Here is a 13,386-nt window from a genome sequence, read left to right as displayed (position 1 = left end):
CCAACATATTTATAAACATAATAGTTTTAATAACTCATTTGTAATAACTGATTTCTTTTATATTTGCCATGATAGTAAATATTGTTTGACTATAGATATTTTTCAAGACACTTCTATACAGCTTAAAGTGACATTCAAAGGCTTAACTAGGTTAATTAGGTTAACTATGTAGGTTAGAGTAATTAGGCAAGTAATTGTATAACGATGGTTTGTTCTGTAGACTATTGAAAAATTACATAGCTTAAAGGGCTAATAATTTTGATCTTAAAATGATTCTTAAAAAATTAAAAACTGCTATTATTCTAGTCGTAATAAAACAAATAAGACTTTCTCCAGAACAGAATATATCATCAGACATACTGTGAAAATGTCCTTGCTCTGTTAAACATCATTTGGGTAATATTTAAAAAAGAAAAAAAAAAAATTGAAGGGGCCTAATAAATTTGACTATACCTGTATGACAAACAATCATTCTGTTAAATTGCACATTACAATGAATTTAAAAAACATGTACTAAATTTTGTAACAGGTCACCAATAGTTAAGAAACGCCTGATGAGTCAAAGAAGAATAAACAGATTCAATGAATTTGAGTAATCTCAAAGTCCATGGTGAGAAGCAGGAGCTGTGTGACAAGTCAACATGACTTGACTTAAGCAAAGTTCAGTGCACACGGTGTGATGAGTTTGATTCTGCTTTATTTCCATACATTTTAAGGCAAATTTACAGCACAATCAAACACATCCTGCCAATCAAAACATTTCTCCAATCATTGACTCAGTCTTTGGTTGAAACAAAGGCACATGAAGGTATTTTTGCTTTCTGCTATGACATTAAAGAGGTGAGTCTTGTTGAATGTCAGCAGGTTTGCAGCAGGTTTACAGCTATTGACTGTCAAAAGCCCAGGTTTAAGCAAACTAGTAGATAATATATGTAGGAACACCAGTCTAGGCAAAAGGTGACAGGGAAAATGAACTCAAAAAACTACACTTTAAAGAAATACTGAAAATTACAAATCTGAAAGAGTTTCTTTACTGCTGAACACAAAATGAGATATTTTGATTAGGAATTTTTAATAACTATTTTTAGCAGCATTTTCTACTATCGATATCCAGTTTCCAACATTCTTCAAAATGTCTTTTGTGTTCAACAACCAACAATAAAAACTCATTAAGGTTTGCAACCATTTTTGGGGGTGCTAAATGATGCAAATGCAAGAGAACTGACTAAATCCTTATTTCACATTGCATAATTAATTTAAATACTCCAAAAATTGCATCTAAAAAAGGAAACTCCTGCAAATGTAATAAAGTCATTAATAAAAAAGTATCCTTTCCTCATTATTGCTTTTATTTTATTCCTTTAGTAAATCTGGACTATAGGGTTTAATCACCAAAACTGGTTTGCTTTCATTTATCTGGCCAAAGTGTTTTACAATAAGCTCCAAAAACACATACATTGCTGTAGCACAGCACGTTACGTTCAATTTTTTTTTTAAATACTTGATTTAAAAAAGAAGACAATGAAACTTAATTATTTAGAGGAAAATCACAATTTATTCTGCGGTACTTAAAGCTAAACGCGATGGAAATTAGATTTGATGAATTCAGCCAATGGAAAAGGTTCATCTGTATTTCATCCATAGCAATTGTGCTGATAATATGCCAAACGATTCTTATGAGCTATTTTATATTATAGTCACTACAATTGTAGAACTGTCGTGTGCACAATTGAGCTGCCAAATCTTTACATTTGTCCATTTTATATCCACAGGGGAAAAAATAGCATTTAGTTTTGAAACAACATGAGGGTGAACAGTGATTTGTTTTTATTTATAAATAAACTGTTTCTTCAAGCAATATTAAGAATATTTTAGAAGTACATGAAAGATTGGTTTAAATGACAAAAAAAAAAAAAATATGGGTTTTTTTCAAGATAGTATTTAAGTTACTTTAAGAAGATAAAACCCAAAGCATTAGTTCACCCAAAAATGCAAATTCTGTTGTTAATTAGTCAACCTCGTATCATTCCAGTACCCTGATACCTTCAGTTATCTTTGGAACCCAAATAAGTGATTTTAGATGAGATCAGAGAGCTTTCTTCTCTGAACAATTTTGTGCGCTAAAAGTAAAGTTCACAAACTAATTTTGAGAGTATCACAAGATATGATTGATCGAGGTTGGTCCCCCATCTGTGATCATTAGCAAGCCGATCGGATCATTCCACACTTAATATAAATGCCCCGTCTAACTTTAATCCCATATCTTCATTTTTTGAAAGAAAAAAAAAAAACTATTCCCCAATCTCCCTCTGCTTTAATAGATTAATCCAGGATTGGGTGGCATGGTGGCTCAGTGGCTAGCACTGTTGCCTTACAGCAAGAAGGTCACTGGTTCGAGTTCCGGCTGGGCCAGTTGGCATGTCTGTGCGGAGTTTACATGATCTCCCCGAGTTCGCATGGGTCTCCCCCCGGTTACTACAGTTTCCTCTCACAGTCCAAAGACATGTGACATAAGATAATTAAATAAACCAATAGGAACAGTATATGAGTACTTTAGTACTGAGCTTTCATCGCTTGGGTATGTGCTGGTGTGGTGTGGCCTATTCCTCTTGGGCTGCCCCTTGATAATCAAGGAGGACCTGATCTCGTACACACTTACATGCTCACTGACCTGGCGGAAGCCTTGAACTCACTTATCTCCAAGCTCAGGGTTCTCTTCCAGAACAGCAAGCCAAACCTGCTAACATTATCAAGCTATATCTAAGAGTGAACTCTTGAACACAATTTTGACAATGTTCTTTGTTTCTTTTCTGGGCCATTGCATTCTATGGAGGATGAGAGGGTTCTCGAATTATATCTAAAATATGTCAGTTCAACGCAATCTCATGGCAATTTGTAACTTTTTGATTTAGTGGCTAATTCGTATAAATTCGTAAGATCTAATTCGTACAATTTAGTATGATTTTCTCATCATCCAATGACAGTGGGGTTTAAGGGTGGGGTTGGGTTTTTTAAATCGTACATTTTCATACGACTGAACTTGTACAAATTCGTATGAATTAGCCACAAAACTGACAAAACGTAAAATACTTACATTTTCTTGTAAGATCAGGCTGCTTAATTTGTGTTACAAGGATTAATAATTGTCTCAGGAGATTGAAAGGACACGAGGGTGTGTAATTAATATCAGAACTGTAATTTTTGGTTGAACCCATTAAGTGTGGGTGATCAACACAGTCATGAGCATGGAAATAAGTTTTATGAAAGAAAGAAACAGATCTTCCTGAGCACAGAGAATGTAAGATATTTTCAGGATGGCACTGGTAGATCAGATGGTGATAAGCATCAATATGGCTCTTATCCTGATAAATGAAATGACTAAACTCCCATGATAATGATTGAAAAAAAAATTTTGTTTGTCATGTTGTTAGTATGAAAACATAAGACCGCTGTAAACCAAGATTCATCTCTTATTTTTAAAACAAACAAAAACAGTTATGAACTAGCAGTCCTGCTGCATGTCATTTTGTCTGCAAAAAACAGCCCACAAAGACCTTTTGTGTGAACACATAAACTAGCCACTCTCTAAGAGGGCAACTTTCATAGCTACGCTTCCTTGTAACCAACCAAAACACAACACATGACAGTTCCCACATTGACAGAAAGAGGGAACAATCACAATGACCTCAGGACAAACTATCTCTTTTCTTAGTTACATTTGGTCACTATGTACAGCAATATTCATTGCCTCTAACATGACTTCTGGAATGGCACCAATTACAGGCGACTTAACGTGATAATAAGCTTATTCGCCTGTTTCGCGAGAGGTTTTTGCTGATCTCGTTCAGCTTTGCTCTTTACAATGCATATGAAAATATACATGCCTTGTATATTCAAGGCAGTTTTCAGATTTAGACTATGGACGTACAGTATATGTCTATTAAATAGCTGTATTTGGCTTTTGGTTTAAGGCACAATGGTAATGACAATCTCCTGAACAAGACATTTCAGACAGCATATGGTGATTAAGGCAAAATGAAACACTTTGATCAGTTAACAGACGGACAGACAAAACATTATAAGATTTAACCATTTCTACCTTTGGACAAAAAAAAACAAAAAAAACAAAGGCACAGAAAACAGCATTTTTGGATTCATTGTCTTGAAAGGTCTGAAATTGGCACTATAACGTTTGTTAAGGCACCATGTTAGAATGCTTTAGTGTTGGGGTTTTTATTAAGCAACTGATGTAGCATTCCTCTGGTTTCACCAGAAAGTTTAGCCAACTAGTAGTTCTTAATTTATTCACTTCGAAATCCCAATGACTTCTAAGAGACACATCCAGGCGATGACTTTTGTTTTTCCCAGCATGGAAGATGTTAGATTCAAAAGGTCCCCAGAGAGTAAAGAAGTCTCTCCAAAATGTGCAAAATCAGAGCTGGATTCTTTGGCAAAGGTACACCAGTTTCTGTTACTTTCCCTCTGCGGTTGAAGTGTTTTTCTTCTAGTGTTAAAAGAGCTTGGGGTTATAATATGGACAGACTCTCTGGTTGGTGCTGATTGGCTCCACTTAGAGACTCCATTTTGTGGTCTCGGCTTACGGAGGGTAAAGATTGTCCTCGGGCCAGCACCATCATCGTGTCACTAGATATCCCGGCGAATTCAAAAGCGAATGTGCCATAGAATAGCATAATAATGACACAGAAGACCCACTCGAAAATGGCTGAAGCATGTTGCAGGATAAAACTCTCCTGGACAAAAAACACCCCACCTGAGGAAATGTTCGTCAAGGAATCATAGTGAATACTGTAAAGTCATGCTCAGGCCTGTTTACATTACAGGATGAACATGCAGGAACTCAGTTACTGAGAAAGAAAAGCATATTGGGGAAATTTAAACAATCTGGGAATGTGTGAGCTGACCACATGGCAAAATAACATACAGATTAGAACTGCTAAATTCATGCATTATCAATTTATGTTAATGCATTTACTTTTTAATGCTATAACTGACTTCGACTTTTGGTTAAAATAAAGTTAGGCAATCAAGAAACACAAATTTAATTACAAAATTATTTATATGTGAATATTATTTTTAATAAGAAAAATTGCTTTGTTATGAATGTAATTTTAAATAAAACTTCTTATTGCAACATCAATGGAGTAAACATGTTTAATTATTTTACTTTGCAGACTTGTAATTAGGATATAACTAAAAAATCTTGAATCAGTGAATGATATTTGAAACAATTTACATTAGAATTATTATTAAAGTTGCCAGATGTCACGATGGCGCAGTGGGTAGCATGATCGCCTCGCAGCAAGAAGGTCGCTGGTAAAAGTTTCTTAGAAGTGAACAATTAGGAGAATGATCATGTTGCCTTATTTCATTTTATCCCCTAGCTCAGTAGTCCTCAACCACCGGGCCGCAGACTGGTACCAGTTCGTGGATCAAATGGTAAAATCTGTACAAGAAATCGTTAATCTTTTCCTTTTTATTAATTATCTGAGTCTGAACAATCTTTTATTTTGAAAAATGACCGTATTGTCTCGCTTACATCTTGGTCACTTGAGCACCCACATTTAACCGACTAGCAGCAAAAAAAAACAGATGTCTTTAGAAAGTTTCTTTTCTAGGGGGGCCCAGTGAAGGACCCACGAACTGCCAAAGAATGAATTCACAACCCATTTGCCAAAAAATCAGGTAAATGCACCATGGCTGTGCAAGAAAATCAACTAATAGAGATCGCAAATGACGACGGCCTTTTAGGGGCTGTTCGCATATTGCCTATTTCTACAGTTTGCACAAGTTTGTCATTTCCAATGAAGGTGTGCGGCTTACGCGCACAAGTGGCTCACTCTTATGAATCCCGTGAGCGCACCACGAGTCAAGAATTGACAAGATTTAACCAATCAGCTTCAGCTTGTATGGAATATTCACATTTCGATAAGACTAATTTTCTCAGACAAACACAGAACACACAAACACTGCAGTGTTTTGTGATGTTCTCCATAAATAAAACTTGTATCAGAGTGACAGCAATGTTTTGTCAACTTGTCATTTTCTGAGAAAATGGTTGATGGTTGCCTAGCAACCTACAACCTACAAAACACACCCCTCCCCCCGGTCCGTGGTAAAATTGTCAATCGTTGACCAGTGCGTGGTGATAAATGGGTTAAGGACCACTGCCCTAGCTGACCAAAAATGGACAAATTTGTAATCCGTCCTCCACAAAAAGGACAAAGTTTTACTGATTCGCCGCGCAACAATCATCACACTAATTGTTAGAGCATAACAAATAACATGCAAGTATTAAATTGTAATATTTTTCCCTTATACACCAGTGTGAATACTGATATTTTAGTTATTGAATTTCAAATAGGGCAAATGTAAAGGCGAAAGGCTTGTGTTTTTTCAGCTACAAATGGCCTGCTGATGTTTTGCTTAGTATTTTACATTAGGCTATTATTTGTGCATAAACATATCTAAATATAGTATTAAACATACCTTTTGTTTGAAAACAACATTTTTGTCATTCTTACTGCAAACTTATATGAGTGATAATATCATTAAATGTGGAGGGGGGCCTTACAATAGTTTCCAGGGGAAAAGGGGGTCTCAGGCAAAAAAAAGGTTGGGAACCACTGTTCTAGGCCAATCAGTCATGCAAAATATTAAATTAGTTCATTGACAGCGTACTTTACCATGTACATGTTTAGTAAATCAAGTAAGTTAATTTAAAAAATCGAGTACACGATTTACTTAAAATGAGGGAACAAAGTAAGTAATTGCATGCCTGCTCCAGTAGGACCTGAATTCATAAATCGCACCCACTATTCATTATTTTTATATTGTGTTCCTAATTTCTTAAGTGGTAATTCTGTATTTGACATTGACTGAGAATGTCACTTACCCAAAATATTTTTGCATGCTTCAATCATATTGGCGTTTTTAAGTATCTTGGCCACTTTATTATCAAATATTAATAAATTGTTACATTTATAAAGCACTTTTCTGCACGGTCAAACACTTGATACGGGGGTGGCTTGGATCTCCTCAACTTTAATTGTATAGTGACAATCTAACAATGTGACAGCCTATTTTATTGGCAGCCCTAATACAAATACACAACATAGCTACATAAAATGAGAATGACTAATAGCGTAAAAGGATACTAAGCACCAAGGCTACGAAGGCCAGCAGGGTCATGAAGAGGCGCAAATGACCCATGTTATATTCTCCCTGAGTCTTGGCCAGGCGGTAGGTCAGTGCAGACTGCAAGCACACAAACAGCATACTGGTGGGAAAGGCCACACCTGCTCCAACATAGTGGAGAACTTTAGCGTAATCCACCTGGGGAAACACAATGACAGAAAAATATACTTTAAGAACAGATCACCAATTAATGCAATTGATACAATTAAAGGGTTAGTACATCTATACAGTCGATTTACTTAAAGCTGATAATAATGATCAGTTCCTTGTACATTTAGCTTTACGCCTCAGATATTTATTTGGTTTGCCCTGTATAGTATATACCTGATAGTTCCTTTATAAAGTCAATTTGCTTAGAGAGCCAATATTATGGATTTTTGAAAATGACCTTCCTTGTAGTGTGTAACAACTCTAAGTGAAGTGAAATATCCAGCTAAGGCTTAAACCTGAAAGTGCACAGTGCTTAAAACTATTGATTCATTTATAAAGGAGTCGACTCAAAGTAGTTTGAATGAATCATCGAGGTAATGAGTCTTTAGCCATGCCAGAGTGATGTCAAAATGGAACATTTGCTGTGTGTGCAAACCTGGCAAAATTGAAACCCCTGGCCCCACCCACAAACACTGTAGCAGATCTCGGTTGAATCAAATCACATAGATGCTGTGCTCTGAAGTGTGAGGGAAAGTTAGTGTTACTTTCCCTACCCAAAGATGTGAAGAGGCTGTGAAGAGTCAGTATTTAAATTTTTTTTTACAGAAATACCTCAACATTATCGCCCCAGCCTTGTGCTGTGTTCCGGTCATTTTTCTGACAAGTGCTTCAGCAATCTACGCACTTACAATGGGGGATTCGTCGGCCGCAACCGCTTGTACTGTATCTGGTTAACTCTTTACAACCACGTTGAAAACGTGACACGTGCAGCTTTGTTTACGATTTAAAAGCGTTTGTGAGGTCACAATCCACTGCTGTTTGTCGTTGCTATGGCCATCGTCAGCTAATCCTACGCACGCACAGCGATCAAGTTTCAAAATAGTTCAGCTTTTGCCGCTGTGTGGATTAATAATGAATGTGTGCCACTGTTTTTACTTATGGTTAGGAATAGAGCAATATGCTGGTGTTTAACTGCCTTGCTTTAATGCACTCCTGCATTGGGCCCACACAGACACTCTGTCCAGCTGTTTGGTTTGAGAACAAATAAATCGCTGACCCGCTTGTTCTGTATCAGGTTAACTCTTTATATTCTCATATTGTGTCTAAAACACGCTAAAAATGTGACGCATGCTGCTTTGTTTACAGATTTAAATGCATTTGTGAGCTCACGATCTACTGCCATTTGTCATTGCTATGGCCACTGTCTGCTTTTCTTACACATGTGCGGCAGTCAAATTTCAAAATAGTTCAGCTTTTGCCACTGTGTGGATTAAAACTAAATGTGTTACTTCTGGTTAATATGCTGGTGTTCAACTGCATTGCTTTAATGCACTCCTACATTGGGCTCACACAAACACTCTGCACTCTGACTACTTCAAAATTGTTGAAAAGCTGTGGTGGGCATTTCTTTCTGTCTCCCGCTGAATGCAGTCGACCAATCACAACAGACTGGGTCATTGGACCAATCAGCGCTGATTAGCATTGCGCTAAGGAGGGAGTTAGGAACAAATTAATCGCTGAACGAATCATATAGGAGTCAATGAGATAATTAGGTAAAAATAAATGCATATTATAAGACAATGAAAGTTTTTTGACCTTGCATGCATATCAGCCTGTTGTTGGAGACCCCTAAAACTAAAATATGACCCTTTATAATGCATAATAGGAGCTCTTTAAAGGTGATAATGATCCGTTTCTAGTACATTTAGCTTTATGCCACAAGTATTCATTTGGTTTTTACTGTACACTATGTTTTCTCTTTACTCTCAGAGTGCTGGTAGCAATTAGCTATGTTTTCATTTAAAGATGTGAATTAAATAGCAAAATTACATTAAAAACTGCAAATAAAGCACTGTTTCCATCTGATGAGACAAAAAGAATAAAATCGCCATTTCCTGATGAACTGGCATCAAATATCAAGAAGAAAAATTGAATTTGAAGAAGAGAAGCCACTGCTGGCCTTTTTTCTTACATAATAAATAATTTGCACCTCAGAAGATGAAACCCACTGAACTTGCAGTGGATTTTTCAGGTGTGAGACCACGCTTTGGCAGCGTAGCCACTCAAGACAGGTACCACTGAACCACTTTGATGACAGACTATGGCTAAGTATTTTAAAATGTTTAAAATAACATTTCAGACATTGTGCAATTTGCTTGGTCTGCTGATTTGTTTTACAATGTCATCCACATTTGGCTCATTTTTGTTATCACATGATCTGTTAAACTAAAATTACATGACTTTCTTATGTGCATGCTGAAATTTATTTTAGAAATGTGTTTCCATCAAAGTTCATGCACATTTTTCTTATCAGATAAAATGTTTACAGCTAAAAATGATTCTGCTGGCAAAAAAGTCACAGGCTGTATGGTAGATGAACAACAAATGTTGACAACTTTTTGAGTGAACTATCCCTTTAACAACACATCACATACTAGGGAAGTAGTTTAACATGTGATAGGAAATCTGTGGTTACCATTCAAAAAACGTTCTACATTGGTTTTTCCATTCTAAAAATAGCCCATTTTCTTGGAAATGTTTCTTCATTTTCATTTTTCCCAGCTGTGATTAAATCACATTCACAGAGCTCCAACTGTTCAGTACAAACTAGAATAAACATCGGTTATGGGACGACTAATTAAAACCACACAAAAACTGATTCATATTGCAGCATTAACTAAACACTGAAAACATATTTCATAGATGCAGAGCAGACTACTCAGTAATCAAAGTTATATCTTATAATCTGTGCAAGTTCTAAGTTCATATAAATGTATAAACACAAACATCCAACATATACATATATATTAGCTTGAAACTTAGCTTTCTTGTTAAAACAGGAAAAAGTATTTCCGTACAGTATGCCTCAGTAGATCTGGTCAAGTTATAAAACCACAGACTCAAAATGGTCTTATTGGGAAACACAAGAAAATTGCTGTTTATGCTGATTTTCCATTTTTAAAGCTGCAAGCATCGCTGTGCTGCCACGCATGACTGTGGTGTGCTTATGGTCTGAGCGCACGAGGCAAAGAAAAGTGACTTCACAATGCCACACACACACACACACACACACACACACACACACACACACACACACACACACACACACACACACACACACGCAACCTGAGCCACATCTACACCACCAGCAGAGGGCACGCTCTGAATGCTTACTTGAAAACTGACTCATTGCATCACAAACTTATAGAGGCAACAACTGATTATGGACAGACTTCAGACACATACTGTATATACATATACACATACACATATATACATAATATTACAATACAATTTTTTTATTAGAATTGACAATAAGGTCACAGCAAGAAGGTCTGAGTTCCAACTGGGTCAGTTGGCATTTTTGTGCAGAGTTTACATTTTCTCCCTGTGCTCGCGTGGGTTTCTCTGGGTTATACCGGTTTCCACCCACAGTCCCAAAACATTTAGGTTGTTACGCTTTTCTAAATGTAAAAAACTGTACTGATAAATACATTTTAAAAAGAAATCATTCATAACACTGTAAATGTGTCTATCCATTCTAACTTACTTTGCATTTATTATATATTTCCTTCTGACACACAAACAAAAGCAAAGTATCAAGTGATGCGGGAAGGAACCATAAATCAACTCCAGGCTTTGTCAGCGAACCACTGATTATCTCAGCAAATGATATCCTGTATGATGCCTTCAGGCGAAGACTTCCCCTTCACTTCTGTCTAAATATTAAGCTGCCGCTTTTCTCGCACTGTCATTTGGACCAGGACATGTTCTCAGCTCTGTAATGCGCAAGCTATGTAGTGCACATCTCAGGTTTAAAGACAGGAATCAAAGCCATCTGAAAGCTTCCTTATGTGGGAAACATACAATGGAAGAGTCTGCGGCCATGTGACGTATGCCATCAAAATACACTTGATGTGTTATTCTAGACAGACAAAAAGACACTCATGTTTCACCCTCAACTGAATACCTATGTTAAGAGTTTAATTTATTGTAATTTATAGTATTAATTTATAATTACATTTTTTTAAATAAGAAAAGGCATGGGCACTCATTTATAAAATCAATGTATGATCAGCTTTGATCCTAAATATGTAGGATTTTATTCATTTGAATTAGAAATATGGGTTTCTTTAGACAAACATCCAGTTTTACAATAATCTTTTACATTACCTTAAATATTTTATAAATAATTACGTAAATAAATAGGACTTAATGTGCAAAAGCTGTGTTCTGAAATGTGTGGCAGTAAATTGGTTCCTACTTGCAAAACTGAACATAATTGAATGTGTAAAGAAGGTCAAACAAACAATCTGGAACGACAAAATCGTAAGACCAAAGCACCTTGATGAAGGCAAGTGTTGCAGAAATGCATAGGTGCTGTTTAGCCATGTGAATAAAGGATTCAAAAATTCACTTACTTTAGTTTTGTTTATCTTTATGAATCCCTTACCCAAAACCGACACATTTATGACCCCTAAAGCACTTTTGGTTTGATTTTGGATTTTTAAAAAATATGGAACATTTGTGGAAATCAAAAACAAGGTCCAAAAGGTGATTCAATTCAATTCATGTAAATTTATGTAGCGCGTTTTACAATGTAGATTGTGTCAAAGCAGCTTAACATAGTTCTAGTAAAGTCCAGATTTCAAGTTGAAGTTCAGTTTAGTTCAGTTCATTGTGCTTTAATTTTTACTGCTGAAAGTTCAAACACTGAAGAGTAAATCCACCGATGCGCTGCTACACAATTCCCGATCCGAGCAAGCCAGTGGCAGCAGTGGCGAGGAAAAAAACTTTACCAAATGATGAAGTGAATTTAAAAAATCTTGAGAGAAACCAGGCCAAGCTTCCTGTGTGGAGCTACAGTCTAGGCGCCGAAAGCTGGAGAACACTGGACTTCCATCATGGAGAACTGCAGGTGTAAGGTGTGATTGCCATCAAAAACATTTTGTTATGCTGGTTGAAAGTCTCTTCACATCCCAAAACCTTCGGGGGGAACTCCAGCACTATAAGTGGATTTGATGTTCTAAATCCACGTATGGGAGGATTCGGTTCAGAAGCCGCTCGTCTGAAAGAGTATTGAACGGGCCAATGAAAGCAATGGATTGGCAGCGCAAGCTTGCGCAGGTGTGCTGCATCGCCAATTAACTGAGCATATAAGCACACCTGGCGCCAGCAAACACTATCCTTTTCGCTTCAGAGACTTTTCTGATCGAGTTCATGAGGGTTCCTCCTGCTGATCTACAGCCACTTCGAGCCAACGAGTGTCTCCCGGTCCGGAGCGAGTCCACGCAGCGGCAGATGGTCGAGCTGGGTTTCTCCCTTGCCTGGCGTCCCTTTGGGTCCGGTCCTCCAGAGCGGTGCGTATTGTTGCAGCTAAAAGAGCAACACAGTCGTGCAGCACGTCCTTTTCAGGACGGCGCTCCGACTGTGCGTTTCTGGTTGCGGGGGTTTCCTGGCTCCGGATGATGGGCACGTTCACTGCATTACATGTTTGGGGGTCCAGCATGTAATTTGGTGCTCGGGGCCGGTTCATGTCGTCACTGCGATGCCATGACCGTCGCGCGGTTGAGATCGCGGCTAGCTTTCGTAAGAGAGCGAGCCACCCTAGTCGCCTCCTGCTCTGCAGCGGGCGCTCGGGCAGATCTGAGGGTTCCAGCGAGAGATGATCCGCCGCCTAAGGGCTCGCGGACCTCTCGCTCCTCCAAGCGCTCCATCCAAGCTTCGGGTACTGGGAGTGATCCGTCTAATCAGATGGTAGCTCTCACGCTCGCTGACACCGGAGATCAGATGTCCCCCGCGGCATCGGAGGGTGGGCTTTCATTGTCCGACGATGATCCGGACCCGCTCGCCCCCTTCGGGCAGGTGAGCGCTGTCAAAACGGATACTGAAACAGACGTGTTAGTCGTGCTTTCCCAGGCTGCTTCGGCCGTGGGTTGGAGATGGTTTATCCCCCAGCTCCGCGGCCGGACTGACTAGAGGGGCGTTCCCTTCTTCCCGGTGACGCACAGTAGGCTCACG

At 38.0% G+C, this 13,386-nt stretch overlaps 1 protein-coding gene across 5 annotated transcripts in view; it reads right to left on the bottom strand.

The window, feature by feature from the left end:
• Window positions 1–13,386, bottom strand: part of zgc:154058 — an 86,254-nt gene that overhangs the window by 3,246 nt on the left and 69,622 nt on the right. For 3 of the 5 annotated variants that reach the window (XM_087278621.1, XM_087278620.1, XM_087278622.1), the window contains exons 7-8: window positions 7,176–7,353; window positions 681–4,771 (exon numbers count right to left, since the gene is read on the bottom strand). In XM_087278621.1, the coding sequence (XP_087134747.1) occupies window positions 4,527–4,771; window positions 7,176–7,353 (423 nt within the window). In that variant the 3' untranslated portion in view covers window positions 681–4,526. 5 annotated transcript variants of the gene reach the window in all.

This window comes from Danio rerio, chromosome 13 (genome assembly GCF_052040795.2).
Source record: "Danio rerio strain M-AB ecotype USA chromosome 13, GRCz13ab, whole genome shotgun sequence".
NCBI classification, from domain to species: Eukaryota; Metazoa; Chordata; class Actinopteri; order Cypriniformes; family Danionidae; genus Danio; species Danio rerio.
Note: the sequence above shows the minus strand (reverse complement) of the source record. Positions and strands in the feature narration are given on the sequence as shown.